Source organism: Lepidochelys olivacea, assembly GCF_965140295.1.
Source record: "Lepidochelys olivacea isolate rLepOli2 genome assembly, chromosome: 12".
NCBI lineage: Eukaryota > Metazoa > Chordata > Testudines > Cheloniidae > Lepidochelys > Lepidochelys olivacea.
The window spans coordinates 36,988,772-37,004,896 of NC_140422.1; the positions used below are offsets into that span (position 1 = coordinate 36,988,772).

Here is a 16,125-nt window from a genome sequence, read left to right on the forward strand (position 1 = left end):
GGAGCCTAGGGTTGTCTACACAGGGCCATCCAGGAAAGTTAATCTGAATTAACTAAAGAGGTGAATTTGAAGTGAATTAGTTATACCTCACTAAACCCCATATGAACACCCTCTTTCAGAATTAGCGTGGCCTTAATGCAGCATAGCTGAATTCACTGCCAGAGTGATTTAAATTAAACTGCATTAAAGCCACTTTAAATCTGAACAACAGAATCCACAAAGGGATTTAATGCAGTTTAATTAATCCACTTCAGATTCACCCCTTTAGTTAATTCGGATAAATTTTCCTGGATGTGGCTGTGTAGACAAGCCCTTATTAGTAAGAGCTCTAATGTGGAGACCTGCTGAGCTTTTACTCTGTTGATGTGACCTTCATAAATTGGGGACTATCTCATTCTGTACCCGTGAAATGGTGGTGGTGTTTTGAGACCATCAGTGAAGTTGGTGGTTTTTGTATTTTTTATTAAATGTAGTCACTGATTTAGAGAAAATTAAAACAGGCTTAAACCCAACACGTGGTTGTTTTAAAAAATAAATGTTCCTAGCAGCAAACACACTAAATCTTCATATATTCAAACCAAAACAAAGTGAAACAAGCACGGATCCTTTGCAGGAGGCTGTTTGCTATAGCCATGGGAGTCTCTGCCAATTTCAGCACTTGGTCACTCGTCCAGTTCTCTTTGTCCTAGAAACAGACAACACTTGCATCACAGCCCATGTTGCTCTGGGATGGGCTGTTTCCTTCAGAAGTTTGGCTCCAGTGTAGGAAAGTGTCCCTATTCAGAAAAACACTTAAGCCCGTGCTTAATTTTAAGTGTGCCAGACTGTGTCCCTCCGAACTTGGGCCTGTTGATGGGTTGCCACTGGAATCCATGCTGTCAGTGCAAAACCAGCTGGAATTCCTGCATTTTGGCTGTGAATCCTGAGGCTCAGTCCAACCCTGGAATCAGAGCATGCGCTCCAGGTGGATCCCAGAGACAACGGCTGTGTGAAGTGAAATCAAAGCCCTGGCTTTAGCCTCAATCCTGCCCTGGAGGAATACAGGCTGTGTAACATAGCTGCTCTGTCTAATGCAGCTGCCCCTCTTCGTTTAAAGAAACAGCGCTATGTAGAATACAAATGAAAGGAATAGAAAAGCCCAGAATGATGCTGGACACACATCTGCCGGACACGCATCTGCCTGTGATTTACCTCCATTGGAGGTCAATAAACTATATTCTGCATAAGACTCGTGCCTAGTGAAGGAAAGGACTGAGCTGGTGTTTGAATTAGGTAGGGAGAGAGGATGTGTGAGGTGGTCTGTCCTCGGTATATCAGACCCCACTGAGCCCTTCTTGTAAATTACATTTGGGTTACCCTGCAGATTGCATCCATTGCCTGAGCTAAGCAGAACCCACCAGAGAGCTGTGCAGCTCAGATGCATTGTGTAGACAGCACATGGATTGCCATTCCCCTGCTCCTTTCAGATGTTTTCTGCTTCCTATTAAGAAACAAACAAAGCTGCTCCATAAAACCAGGGTCAGCGTCAGAGGGTGGCCTTTTGTCTCCCAATTAAAAATATACAAGCACCAAAAATCCCGTGGGCGTGGGTGTCTTATTCTGATGGCTAAATAACAGAGCAGGGTTTGATCAGCAGAAAGGAATCTTTCGGCTGTGAAATCAAAATACGCCTGGGAAACAACTTAAAGTGAGAAATAATAACAGTAGGGCTGCATGTTTCCTGGGCTGGTAGGAAGCACAGAGCTTTACCCATAGTAACTAGAGTGGAAAACTGCAGTGATCGTTCCATTCTCCCTTCACAGGCCAAGGACCAAGAAGGATCAAGGCTGCAAAGTCCTCGCTTCTAAAATTAGTTGTAGGGTCCCGGCATTCTTGCTTTGATGCTGGCACTGGGAAGAGGGGAGTAAGTGGCCACGGCTTCCTATTCACCTCTAGATCAGAAACTGCTTCTCTACTAGCGTTTTTGCTGCCAGATTTCTCCTTCCAAGCGCATGCCGCAGCATCTTCACCAACTGAAAGCAGAACAGAGCGTGTGGACAGCTGCAGACTCGGGCTAGCCAGAACCTGCCCTGGCAGCACCATAAAACCCCCACAGGCAGACCAAGCACTCTGAAGGATGCTGTTACACCGCAGCCCTCACGGAAATGAACAATCTGATCAGAAGCTATGTTTTGCCACGGATTCCCAGTGTGAAGCGATTCTGACTATTCAACATGGCTGAACTCAGCCAAGCAGGGGATACACAGCAATAGTGGAGGGGCGTTTCAGCTGGGATGGGTTTCTGAGCCACTTTTAGAGACGGGTCTAAAAACGGAGGTGCATAAATGCCTATGATGTAATTATCTTGATTGTCGGCACTTGTTGGATCACTGTGCAGGCAAATCACTAGCTGTGATTAGCCTATTTGCAAATGAGGGCAGCATTTGGACACCTACTCGTTGTAGAAAACCTAGCACTTGGCATTAGCGCCTGCCGCAGGCTTTACCTTCTGCACAACAAAGGTGATGATTGTGGCCAGCATGAAATTCTGCGTTCCCAGGTCGACGACCGAGAAGAGCAGGGTGTCGAAGAGAAGCAAGGCCAGCTCGTTGTTGTAGAAGAGAGTCCTGCTGAACAAGGCACTGGCATCTGGGGGCAGGAAGAAGCTGCTTAGAGCATGGACGTCATGGACGACAGACGTCATGCCCCACAGGCGGGTGCATGAGGCCACGGTAGAGCCGTTAAACTCTGCTGAAGATACTGCTGTGGAGGGCACGACAGGCATGGCCCTATATACAGAGCCTGCAGGCATGATCCCAGCCCTAGCAACAGCACAGGGCTAAATCCGCCCCACCATGCTGCTCCTTCTGGACTGGGGAATACTTGATTTTTCCTGGGTGCATCCGGGGTGAAAGGAAGGCGGGGCAGGGTGGGGAGCACAGCTCCTGTGCTAAAAACAGGCTTGGTGCTGTCCATGGCTCTCCTTCCCCTTGGCTGGGGCAGGGAGAGTGCCCCCTCTTGTCTCAATGGGATGGGAGCCCCCAGCTCCTGCCAGGGCAGCATCCATTCCAGCAGGAGGTGAGAATGTTACAAAAATGCTTGCGGTGTCTGAACCCACAGGCAGCTGGGGCAGGTCCTCCTCAAGCTGGGCAGCCCTTGGGCATAGCTGGGGGTCACGGCCTCATGCATGGAAGACCAGGGCAGGTGGCTGAGTCAGCGACAGTGGGCTCTGGCACTGCACAAAGGGAGCAGAATCTGACCAAGAGAGCCCAGCCCCTATGTTGGCAGGAAGGTTTAAAGGCCCCTGTACCCTTGCAGGGCTCAAGTCCTACCTCTCAGATTCAGCTAGTAGAGAGCAGAGGACGCAGAGGACTCAGTCAGGTAGAATGAGAGATGCTCAGACCTGGCAGCTGCAGGAGGAAGGGGGAGCTGAGTGATCCTGGGTAGTGAGGTCTCGGGGATCTTAGAAGCCAATATCGTCCCTCCACTTGGGAACAAATGTTGGAAGTCTACAGTGGGGCACGCTCTGCCCACCCCTTCCCAACAGGTTGAGGTCTGTCACCCCATCTCCACCCCGGGCCAGCACTACCTGAATCAGCATGTGATGGATCCCAGTAGCTGTGACCGAATGGCACGAGTGACTGCAAGGCCTAGGTCAGGGGTTCTCAAACTGGAGTTCGGGTCCCCTCAGGGGGTCACGAGGTCATTACATGGGGGGTTGTGAGCTCTCAACCTCCGCCCCAAACCATGCTTGCCTCCAGCATTTATAATGGTGTTAAATATATGAAAAAGGGTGTTTAATTTTTGTTAGGGGGGTTGCACTCAGAGGTTTGTTATGTGAAAGGGGTCGCCAGTAAAAAAGTTTGAGACCCACTGGCCTAGGTGATTAACTCAGGACATTTCCAGTTTGCACAGAGCAGCTAACCCCTGAGCATCCCAGCCTGCAGCCACGCCTTGCTGATGTCTGCCAGCAATTAGAGGACCAGGAGGATTCACATCTGAGTAAATAAGCTCCCAAGAAGAGTGCAGCGAGCTACCTGTATACAGAATGGACATGTCTACCGCTTCCTGGAACTCCATGTCCATGATGCCCTCCAAGAAGAACTTGTCCTTCACGATGTAGTCCATATCTCTGTATGCCTGGGGGAGAAATGCCAGTGCTGTCAGTGGGGTTAGGAGAAGTAGTGATGCACATGGCAGCCTCACCATGGTGTCCAAATAGCTCAGTGGGCCAGAGAGAAGAACATAAGAATGGCCATACTGGGTCAGACCAATGGTCCATCTAGCTCAGAGCTCACCATCTTCCCAGAGAGCAGGGTTCCATTATGCTAGGCGCTGTATATGCAAACACTCAGCAAGAGAAACAGTTCTGGCCCCCCGAAAGGTTACAGTCTCCCTAGACAGGGCAACAGAAGCATTCACCCCATTTTACAGGTGGGCAACTGGGACCACTGATCAAAGGTATTTAGGCTCCTAACCTCCTTTGAAATCAAGGGGAGTTAGGCGCCTAAACACCTTGGAGGATCTGGCCCTAAGTGACTTGGCCAAGGTCACACAGGGAGTCCGTGACAAAGCTGGGAACTGAACCCCAGAACTCCTGGTCAACGCCTCATCGCTGACAGCATCCTCCTTCCCCCATTCGGGAAGTAGTGGTTCTGGGTAGATATCAGGAGGGGATTCTTTGTCATTCCAAGAGTGACTGGGATCAGGAGCCATCTGCAGGGAAGGCAGCAGGGTGCTAGGGAATGGGCACTCCACCATGTTTGGAGTTATCGTGTACAAAGTACACTGGGGCAGTTCCTACCGTCAGGTCCATGCATGCAATGCCCGCGGGCTGCAGTGGGAGGCATAGTTGAGGTTGGGGTTTGGCCCCTGAACTGCAGATTTGAGCAGATACTACCGACAAACCTCGTGGCTGCACCCCCTGATCTGCTGCATGTGACTTGCTTCACAGCCAGCCGGGGACGGGGGGGGTCAGCTGAGCAAGAGGTTCCTTGGAGAGGTAGGCCCAACCTGGACTCATTTAACCAACCCCCACCCCAGCTCTTTGGGCATTGGGACCTAAATCGGAGACATGACCTCAAATTCAACCCTTGTTGGGGATGAGCAAGCTGCTGGCCTCGGTATCAGACACCAGACCTGGTGCTATGCCTGGTGTCCAGAGCACCTATAAAACTTTTTGCTCTCCTAAAGTGCCGTTTATCGGATAATTTCAAAGCCCTTCATGAATATCAACTAATTAAGCCTCAGAACTCGCCTGTGAGAAAGGGACGATCATCCTCATTTTACAGCTGGGGAAACTGAGGCACAGAGCGGGGCAGCGACTTACTGAAGGTCACACAGTGAGTCAGCGACAGAGACTAAATGAACCCAGGAGTCCCAGTTCCCAGTCTCTTACTCCAACCACTAGTTCCCACTAAAATCTTAGGGTGGACACAACCAGACCTTTGGAAAAGGCAAATAATGGGCTCACGTGTTCAAGGAATGAGCTGAGAAATCGATTCAAGGCGTAATAACTCCTTAGTCTTTGCTCATGTAGGTCGACCCTGACTCTCACGCCTCTCGGGCCCTGCAAAGAAGGTTCCCAGAAGCACTTTCAGTTCACAGTGGGAGCCCAGGGAGCTCAGCTCTCTGCTTCTGAGGAAAAATAATTTGTTTTCATTCAAATTTTCACTTTGGCAGCAGGGATATTGGCTCAATTTTCACCTGCTGCTTTGGAGCCTTTGGTTTGCATGGCAGACACCCACAACTGGGGAGTTTTCAGTTATGACCCACATATGCCAAGATGTAGTTACAAGCAGCTGGGCAGCCTGTAGTCCTTAAAGAAATGGAATCAAAGGGACTTTGCAAGCATGCACCTCAACTCAGGTGAGAGTGAGTGATGCTGGTGACAGGTGGAGCTGTGCAAAACTCATCCAATTGGGATCACGGAAGTTTGGGCAATTGTATTTGCTCATTTGATTTGAATTCAAACAAACACAAACCTCAGCTCAGCTAGCCAAGTTCTAGTGGTTTTGAGCATCAGAACCTGACTTGGGCAAGAACTTATCTGTCCCAAAGGTTCCTGCATCTGTGCAGACTTTCCAGTGTGTAACAGAGCATGACACCAGTGACACTTGCCTCATTTGGGGTTTCCTTTAGAAAGGGTCCCAAGTCACAATTGTCAAGTCTGGAATGGATGGCTTTGGATAAGGGGTGTTGTTGCTTCAGATCATTACAGAGAGATGGGTCAGCTGCAGGATTCAGATCTGAACCATGGTTTGGATTCCAGCCTCCACCTAGGAAGTTCAGCTGTGTTTGGATCTGGCTGTAATGAACCATGGACGAATCCGGGACCTCCAGCATCAAAATCACAAAACCCTACCCCACTTGGATTACAGGAATAAGGGACAGATCCTCAAAGGTATTTAGACTCCTAATTTCCATTGAAATCAACTGGATGTGAAGAAGGGTTCCGCCATAAGGAAGATATGACCAGTTACCAATGCAGTGGCCAGTTATTAATGTGTTACAAAGGGTTTAGGTTTAGACCATCTCCCGTTGTGCTTTGAAAGTTGTGCACCGTTCTCTGTTAGGGTGTCTCCTGGAGCAGGGAGTTCAGAAATGGGGATGGAGAGATGAAGAGCAGTAAGAAGGTAAAATGCATGTGACAGCTGGAGACACAGTTAGGGTTCCAGGCTACTCCAACTATTCTCTAGCATCATCACTAAGGAAGGGCTGGATTTATCGTCATCCTTTTTTTAAGGTGTGACTATGCTGGAAAGGGTTCTGATTTTTTTTCCAACACCAGCCTTCACAACGGTTCTGGCAATAACACTCACAGAACTCAACATCACTGCAGGTTTCTTCTGCTCCTGTCTGAGAAATCTCGAGAGCAGAGGATTGAAAACCAACCCATGTAAAGAAAAGCATGAAAAAGCCAACAGTAAGAAGCCTAGCTAGCCCTGCAAAGGGCAAAATACCTCTGTCAAGGGCTGCGTTATCTTGTCATACAGCTGCCTGGCTCTGTCAGTGAGAAGCACCTCGAAGGTCTGAATGTCAGAGTTGGCCTCCAGACCTCTTAGAGGACACAGGTTCTCCTGCCAAGGGAGACAACTAAAGTGTAATCAGGGAAAGGCAATAATACTGTCTGGCATCTCCATAGGGCCGTAGGTCCCAAGATCCCACAGTCCTCTGCAGAGTGATTCCAGAATCTGTGCACAAGGATCACGTCACCCACTGCTAAAGGCAAAGACGAAGGCCTCTGCATTAAAGAAAACATAAATGAGGCAAGTACTGCCTACCTCCTGTGCCTTGTGGTAAACCCTGCACTGGCCCCCCTACGGATGGCAGCCCTCCAGATGCAGAGACCAGCAGGTTCGAGAAGGAGTGACTAGGAAGTAAGGCCGAACAAGGTGGCTGGATTACCTCCTCTTTCCTGAGGCAGGCATGCATGGCATCCATGCCCACATCTGCATGGCCATGCACGCTCCGCCCATGGATGTAGAAGCCGTAGCATCCGTGCATCAGGATGAAGACAGACACCTGCAGGGATGGAGAATAGGATGTGGAGGATGAGAAGCTCATGACATTTCTGGAGGTCAAGCGCAGAAACGTGCGGTGTGCACCAGCCTCCTATGCTTCATGATGCCATGTCCCCCCTCTTCCAAACACGCTTTGTCTGCGGTGGACACACTGAGCTGCTGGCAATCTATGGAGTAGACTTGGGTTACATCCAGTGCTTATACACTCAGAGCAGCTCTTCATGGTAGTAAATCAACCCGGAGCAAGGGGAGTTGTGGCAGCAAAGGGAAGGAGAGCTGTTACTCACTCGTTTCCTCCTCAACCTCAGACCTGTTCCAAATCGCTCGTTTTCATAGACCATTAGTATAAAGAAACCAAAAAGGCTTTCTGGGCGCATGGGAAATCCAAGAGTGGATGAAGATGCAGAGTGGGTTCCTAGCCACGCCACCAGCGCAGGGAGGAAGCACAGTGACCAGGCATAAGAAGAAAGCTGATACGTAGTATAAAGTACCTGGTGGATGGGAGACTTTACCCGGCACTGCCCCCAGCCCTTTAGGGTCAGGCTGTCAGCTGGCCTCTGCTTTGTGCCAGCGTGAAATTCGTATGCACACCACTGAGCATGCACACCTGCATCCACAGGCCTAACTGCCCAATGTGTGTGCACAGTGCGGGTTGCAAGGTGTGCAAATGTAAGGTGTGTGTGTGCACAGAGTGGTGCATGTCCAGATTTTGCGCACACCCCCAAGGGGAGTCTGGCTGGAAATTGAGCCCTTTCCTAGTCCGGTGGAAAGTAAATTAGAATCTTAGAGTTCCCCTGTTTTAGTTAACGAGGGTGTTATTAGGGAGACAAAGAAACAAAATCATTTTACAATATAATTTGCATCTTAACAGCACCTCTTTACATGTTCACTTGGTGTAAATTTGGTGCAGCTCCATTGACTTTAGTGCATGTGATCCATCGCTAACCCAGGGCAAGACTCACATTGCTCATAGAACAGAGATCTACGAACTGATGAATCTTGTCTTCCACAAACCGCTCGTAGATGCCTATGAAAAACACCACCTGCAGAAACAGCAACACACAGCTGCACTGTTGTGACTTAGCAGAAGTTTCACATAACATGTCCCGGGAAGCAAGACAATACAAAGTTTCCTTTCCTCCCACCTTTTCGGGAGCACTCATTTTTGTCCATCACCGTGGCTCACGGGGGTAACACTTTTGCCACCAGGCCACAAGTTCAAGTCCCACACAAGTACATCGGCTCAAAGCCAGTGCTGACAGATGTTCCAGGGTTTCAGGCATTAATGCTAGATTGGATGATGACCCAAAAGTCTTTTCCTTTTCTAATCTCCATCATTCGTGCCGTAGTAGAGGAGTGAAAGGATGAAATGCTAAACTCTTTCTTCTGCCCATCTTTGGGCTGCCTAGGTGGAGATTAAACCCACACCCTTAGGAAAACTTTGATATCTGGCTGTGCCTCCCCTATCTCAAAAAGGGTCTGATCCTGAGTGCTCTTGGCTTCTTTCACACCCTAAATTTCCCCAAAGCACTTTTCCAACATGACAGGCAGAGCATAACCTGTGCAATTCCCAGTGCCAGCCAGAGAGAAGCAGCAATCCCAAATCTAAGGACTGGGCTCCAGGCAGCCAGGTAAGTGTCAGTGCCGGGGTGCAGATCCAGGTTCAGGTCTCGTGATGCGATGTTTTTCAAGCCCACAACCTGAAATAAAAACAGGTGAAGTAAATCAGAACCCCTACGTGAGATGAGTTCTCCAGGGGCCGCGAGGCCCCTAAGCCCATTGTAGGTATGAATAAACAACAACTGGCCATGGCAAATCCTGGAAGGTTACAGCAAACCTGGACTGTTCCCTGAATTCCTAACCCTTCTGCAAAAGTCTCCAGCATATAAGGCTTTCAGGTCCCAGGGTGATGGACAGGGCATAGAAAGGTTCCTGCTTCCTGAGCTCTTGGGACCAAATTTTCAACCAGCCTCTAAATCAGTGCCCACAATCTCATGCCCACAATTTTTTTTCCACATACAAAAACTCCCACATTGATCTGTGCAAATGGTGTGCATAATTAACTGCCTAATTTGCAAGTGTAAAATGCTGTTTGGGTGCACAAATACAAGTCACTGCAGAGGCAAGAAATTGGAGGTGCAAAGGTAGAGATTGCTTCTGGAAAAGGACTTAACCAAGAAACGGGATTCTTCTCTCACTTCCCAAATTTTGCCAGGCTCTGAACGGTCCATACCCAGAGTACCATGCTACATAGACTCTCAGTCCTTAAAAGGAGGCATTTAATAAACGACTATACACAACAGACACAATTAACCAGGCTTCCACAAAGCCTAAATTCTGGCTTTGTCTCCTTTCTTCACCAGTGACCATAACCTGGTTGACTCACTCTCTCCACAGCACACAGAGACATCTGGTGGCTGCGTGCTATAACTGCAAGCCCATCTCATTCCACAGAGGGCCAGTCACTGAGATGCCGCCTCATTACAGATGCTCAGACTGGTTGGGATTAAAATACAAAACATGTCTCATTCTCCCTGAACCCTTGCCCAAAGCTCAGTCGAAACCTCAAACAAGCCTCCGGTTCCCCTCCATGATCAGAGCTGCAGACTGACACACAGAATGGTGGCAGTGCTTTTCCATGGTGTCACGTCCGGAATTATATCTGCAGAGCGCGCCAGGGACTATGGATGGGTTGGTGCCAGATCCCAGAGGTTACTTACTTCCTCCAGGTGTCTCTCTCCCCACCTCCCACGTACCTCCAGGAGCAGTAACACTGCAAACAGCTGAAGCGATGGATTCAATTTCCTATGAGTCTGGATCTCATTCCACTCATTGGCTATCAGGAAAGTTCTCCAAATACTCACAGAGGAAGTGGCCCTCTGCCCTCCTAAGGGGAAAACAACACACTGATTTCAATTTGCTTTATTTTAAAAACCGGCACAGGCTCCTAGGACACAAAGCTCCACACAGTTGGGTTTCCCTGAGCCTCACTTCCATTAATTTACCACTCTCGATATGAAATCGTTACAATCAGAGGTGAGCTAGCTCCCAAAATAGCCGCCTGCCAAGCTGCCACTGATTTCCCAGAAGTGCAGAGGATCTGGAAGTGCTTTATAAACACTAATTAGCCAAGTCAGCAGCAACGCAGTCCTGTGCTGTACAGCAGGGATTATCATCATGTTCTTCAAAAAAGGGCCTCTCTTTCTGGGCTTTCGACACCTCGGGTGGGGGGGATTTTCAGAAGTCCCCAAGTCACTTAGGCACAAGTTAGTGGGATTGTGCTTCTAAATCCCTTCTGCCCAGATATTAAAAAGTATTTAGCCATTGCTGCAGACAGGGCTGCTCAGCCCCACAGAGGAATCAGGCTCCTTAATCTCTTTAGAAAATGAGACTTCAACATTGCAATGCTGAGTACAGCTTAGCATGGGGAGTGTGGGGGTGAAATCCTGGCTGTGGAAGTCAATGGAAAAAGTCTCATTGGCTTTGGTAGGGTCAAGATTTCACCCAAGCTGAAACTGAGCACCTAAAAATGGAGGTAACCCCAAAGCAATTTCTGAAAATCTGACCCTAAGGGGACGTCCACACTGCAGTCAGACAAAAAGCTAGCTTTGCTGTAGCTAGCTCAAGTAACACTGGCCATGAAGCTGTAACAGCATGGGCAAGGTGCTCAGCACATACCTGGGGTCACAGAATCATAGAATATCAGGGTTGGAAGGGACCTCAGGAGGTCATCTAGTCCAACCCCCTGCTCAAAGCAGGACCAATCCCCAACTAAATCATCCCAGCCAGAGCTTTGTCAAGCCTGACTTAAAAACTTCTAAGGAAGGAGATTCCACCACCTCCCTAGGTAACGCATTCCAGTGTTTCACCACCCTCCTAGTGAAAAAGTTTTTCCTAATATCCAACCTAAACCTCCCCCACTGCAACTTGAGACCATTACTCCTCGTTCTGTCATCTGCTACCACTGAGAACAGTCTAGATCCATCCTCTTGGAACCCCCCTTTCAGGTAGTTGAAAGCAGCTATCAAATCCCCCCTCATTCTTCTGCAGACTAAACAATCCCAGTTCCCTCAACGTCTCCTCATAAGTCCTGTGTTCCAGTCCCCTAATCATTTTTGTTGCCCTCTGCTGGATGCTTTCCAATTTTTCCACAGCCTTCTTGTAGTGTGGGGCCCAAAACTGGACACAGTACTCCAGATGAGGCCTCACCAATGTCAAATAGATGGGAAGGATCACGTTCCCTCGATCTGCTGGCAATGCCCCTATTTATACAGCCCAAAATGCCATTAGCCTTCTTGGCAACAAGGGCACACTGCTGACTCATATCCAGCTTCTCGTCCACTGTAGCTCCTAGGTCCTTTTCTGCAAAACTGCTGCCGAGCCATTTGGTCCCTAGTCTGTAGCGGTGCATGGGATTCTTCCGTCCTAAGTGCAGGACTCTGCCCTTGTCCTTGTCGAACCTCATCAGATTTCTTTTGGCCCAATCATCTAATTTGTCTAGGTTCCTCTGTATCCTATCCCTACCCTCCCACGTATCTACCTCTCCTCCCAGTTTAGTGTCATCTGCAAACTTGCTAAGGGTGCAATCCACGCCATCCTGCAGATCATTAATGAAGCTATCGAACAAAACCGGCCCGAGGACCGACCCTTGGGGCACTCCGCTTGATACCGGCTGCCAACTAGACATGGAGCCATTGTTCCAGGCCGGCTTGGACAGCCCGTGCTGCCAGGCTGTGATGGCGCAACTTCACTGCTATTGTTTTTGGAGCTATTTAAATCAAAGCCATACCTCTGACTGCAATGTAGACGCACCCTGAGTGACTTCACTGAGGCGGCACAGTTAGTCACCCACCCAGTCAGGAATCGAACCCAGGAGCCCTGACCCCTCTCCCCCCAGTCTCAGTCGACCACGTTGCCCTCCCCTGCTTGCTAAGTGAAGGGGAGCCAATGAGCATTCCATTGATATTTCTGCAACACTGATGTTTGATAATATCCTTCAGCACTGAATCCTCAAGAGAGAAGTGGAAAGGGCACATGTGCAGGGCTGGCCCTCTGTGTGCGCGCATCAGGGTGGCTGGTCCCTGTGCCAGCTCGTGCCAGAACAGATGCTCCCAATTTGGTCAGTTAAGAGGGTGGGGCAGCACCTGGGGGGGGGCTTATAAAGGAGCAGGGGAATCAGAGAGGGGAAGTCCTGATGAGAATCAGCGAGGAAAGGTCGGGGACTGCAGGGGGTCTCTGGGGAAAGCTGCCAGGAGCTCTCTGCAGGCCCCCTCTGAAAGGAGGAGGAATGATCAGGAAGCCAGTGGAGGGGCTAGCCAGCTGTCCATCCTGAGCCGGAGAGCCAAGGCCAGAGAAGGCTGAAGGCGGCAGAGAAGGATAGCGATGACTGCCAGCTCTCAGAGCCGGGGCGAGCGAGGGGCGCCAGGGACGCCGGGTGGAGCCCAGGCGCCGGGGGCTGTAGTTGGTGTATTGCCTGGGTTATTATGGTGTTGGGACTTCTTATGTGCCTGGGGCTTTTTTCTATCATAATTAACCCCACAAGGGCCATTTGCACAAAGAAAGACTGTATGGACTATTTCCGGGGACTCAGTAGGAGAGAAACGGAGGCAGGTTTTCAACCGAACACCTGGTCGAAAAGGGACCCTCTCCAGCCCAGTGAAAATGAGCGAGTGAGTGAGGGTGGGGGAGAGCGAACGACAGAGGGAGGGGGGGATGGAGTGAAAGGGGCAGGGCCTGGGAGACGGGGCGGGGCAAGGGCATTCGGTTTCGTTTGGTCAGAAAATTGGCAGCCCTAATTCATGCCGTGGCGTGCTGCAGGAGGTAGCTCCAGTCAGGGCTGCTCTATGACAGGGTGGTTTATAAACACAGAGGGCACAGAGAGTGAAAGGTTGAATTGACCTGCCGGTGCTTTAAATGCTGGTTTCTCCTTTGGCTTTTCCCAGGCTATCAGGAAGATGGAGACTGTTAGCTGGGTGATCAGGAGATGAAGCAAGTCCACAGCCTGAAATGAGAGCAACCAGAAAGGTTTAGCTCATTACCACACAGCCAGTCAGCATCGCAGTCTCACTCTAGCCAGGGCCGGTTCAGCCAAACCTGGGGACCCTCTGTGAAGCGATTTCTTTGGGGGGGGGGGGGGGGCTGCAAAAGCCCAGACCTCCTCCCACCTGCCCCAAACTGCAAACTGCTCATGAAGGAGAAGCAATCCCTGGGGCAGAGAGAGGTGCAGGCAGCTCAGATTAGGCAGGTAACTACTACAATGCTGTGGGAGGGTGTGTGGGGATGGAGCTCCGCATACGCTGACCCATACACCAAAACGCAAGCCACCGGGAGCACCAGAACTTCAACCAGCTGCGAAGCTCCGTGGCTGCAGGGCCAACAGCCTGTCTGAGCTGGCCCTGGCTTTAGCAAAGGGACCCCAGGAGCTGCCCAGAATCCCAAGCCAAAGGCCACAGCTAACTTACAGATAAGCTATGAGAACCTATGAGATCTCCTGAGAAGAGGCTGTTTCCAGGACTGTGGGCTTCAGACAGGCTGGAACTGCAAAGAAAACGGCATTTCCCCAGTATTTTGGCTTCTGACCTACTCTTAGGCGGGTTTTGAAACTTTTGAGACACGCTGTCCCACCCTCCCAGGCCGACCCCTGCCCCGCAGCAGCCAGTTCTGCCCTCTCTCCACACGCTCTCCTGCTTACCTTTAACACAAAAGCGCAGGACAAGTAGATAATAAAGTTGGTTTCTATTTGACTGCCTGCCGGGGGCACCATAACCTCAACCGCTGAACACTGCTGACCCTGTGGATGGATTAAATGAATTTAGACAGAAGGAGAAAAAATTTTGTCATTTCTTGCAGATCAAGGAAAATCTGGGGTCACACTCCACCCATGGGCAGAGAACTGCTGCTCTAGCCCACTGTGTAGATTCCCCAGTGCTTTGTCTATCAGATTTTTAATATCCCAAGCAACTGGGCTTCCATCACTTGCTGCAGGGAACCTTTCCACAGTCCAGTTGATCTCCCTGGAGGAATGAGATGTTCCATCGTCTCTTTATTCCGAGCCTGCTTCAACCTGCAGCAATCTGGCTGGGCTTGATCCTGTGCTTTGGCACAGACTCTCCATGTCCCTGAAGGCAGGCATATAAAAAATTCAGACTCTGAAGATTTAAAAAAAAAACAAAAAAAAAAAACAGGAGTACTTGTGGCACCTTAGAGACTAACAAATTTATTTGAGCATAAGCTTTCGTGGGCTGTGTGACTTGATACCAAATCTATCAAGCACCAAGCCAGCCAGATCACAGTGAGCCCCAGAACTAAGCCAAGAGGCCGAGTAGCTAGGGCAGGGGTTCTCAAACTTCAATGCAGCGTGACCCTTTTCTGATAACAAAAATTACTACATGACCCAAGGAGGGGGGACCAAAGCCTGAGCTCACCCGAGCCCCACTACCCCGGGTTGGGAGGCCAAAGCTGAGCCCCAGGTGGTTGGACATGGGCCCTGGGTGGTGGGACTCAAGCTTTGGCTTTGGCCTGGGCCCCAGCAAGTCTAAGTCAGCCCTGGCGACCCCATTAAAATGGGCTCGCAACCCACTTTGGGGTCCTGACCCACAGTTTGAGAACCGCTGAGCTAGGGACTCAGGAAAGAACCAGGCAAAATGCACAAAGAAACACAGCAACTCACCTTGAAAACAATGAGCCAATAAATTCCCATCCCCAGGGCGACCACGAAGAAGGTGTTGGCCAGGGCCCCAGCAAAGAAGGCAAAGAACTTGACTAAAATCTGGGGAAGGAAAAAGGAAATGGACAAATATTGGGAGGAGAAAAACCTTTGTTATGTGTGTTGGCTTGGCCCTTGACCTTTGTCTTGGGGTCAACTGCTGGAACTTGGAATCCTTTTTACATCCAGAAGGATCTCAAAGAGCTTTACAGACCATGGGCCAATTCCAGCATGGATGTTAGCAGGAGCTGCACCTGTTTTTGCCAGGGATGAGTGTGGTCCTAAATGCAGCAATCACTCCCTCCAGTAGGAAATGTGTGTTAGATCAAGCAATTCCCGCACTGTGTATCTGAAACTCCTAATCAATAGCAGAGCAGCTTTCAGCTGGCTTAATGACATCATCTCAGAAGCTGCTGGATCAGCAACGCTAATGCAGCTGTATAATGGCCATGTGGAGAGTTAATGCAGGTGCCTCTGTCCCAGAGTAATAGGGAGGAATTTCCCCTCTCTCTAGTGCTTTCCATCCGAGGATCTCAGACACTTTATAGACACTAATGACTGAAACCTCTGACTCTATTTGGGGCTGGTGTTATTATTCCCATTTTACAGAGGGCAAAAATGAGGCAGGGACTGGTTAGAACCAGGAGTAGAACCCAGCGTTCTAATCCCCAGGTTTCTATTGTACCCACAACTTTGTGTATGGAGCTCTTAGCCCTGCCTTTGTGTCCGTACGCACTGTCCTTTAATCCCAGAGTAAAGAGCAGCTCGAGGTGAGGTTTAAAGAGATTGATTCAGAGGAGAGGGGGGAACCACAGGAAAGGGTAACCCCTCCAAACCCCAGAGAGGTGCATGGAAACAGAGTGTGGAGCAGACCAGGAATGGATGTACACAGTGGGAGCAGGGGAAACATAATAGATG

General features: G+C 49.8%; 1 protein-coding gene across 1 annotated transcript in view; it reads right to left on the reverse strand.

Annotated features, from left to right (window-relative positions):
- Positions 1-1,692: 1,692 nt before the first annotated feature.
- Positions 1,693-16,125, reverse strand: part of LOC311528907 (meckelin-like) — a gene marked incomplete at its 5' end in the record, with an annotated part of 30,290 nt that continues 15,857 nt past the window's right edge. The window contains 12 exon segments of the mRNA XM_084644402.1: positions 1,693-2,012; positions 2,486-2,628; positions 4,017-4,119; positions 5,453-5,548; positions 6,942-7,058; positions 7,387-7,503; positions 8,465-8,545; positions 9,062-9,202; positions 10,259-10,389; positions 13,401-13,503; positions 14,194-14,292; positions 15,172-15,270. Coding sequence (XP_084500528.1) covers positions 1,932-2,012; positions 2,486-2,628; positions 4,017-4,119; positions 5,453-5,548; positions 6,942-7,058; positions 7,387-7,503; positions 8,465-8,545; positions 9,062-9,202; positions 10,259-10,389; positions 13,401-13,503; positions 14,194-14,292; positions 15,172-15,270 — 1,311 coding nt within the window. The 3' untranslated portion in view covers positions 1,693-1,931.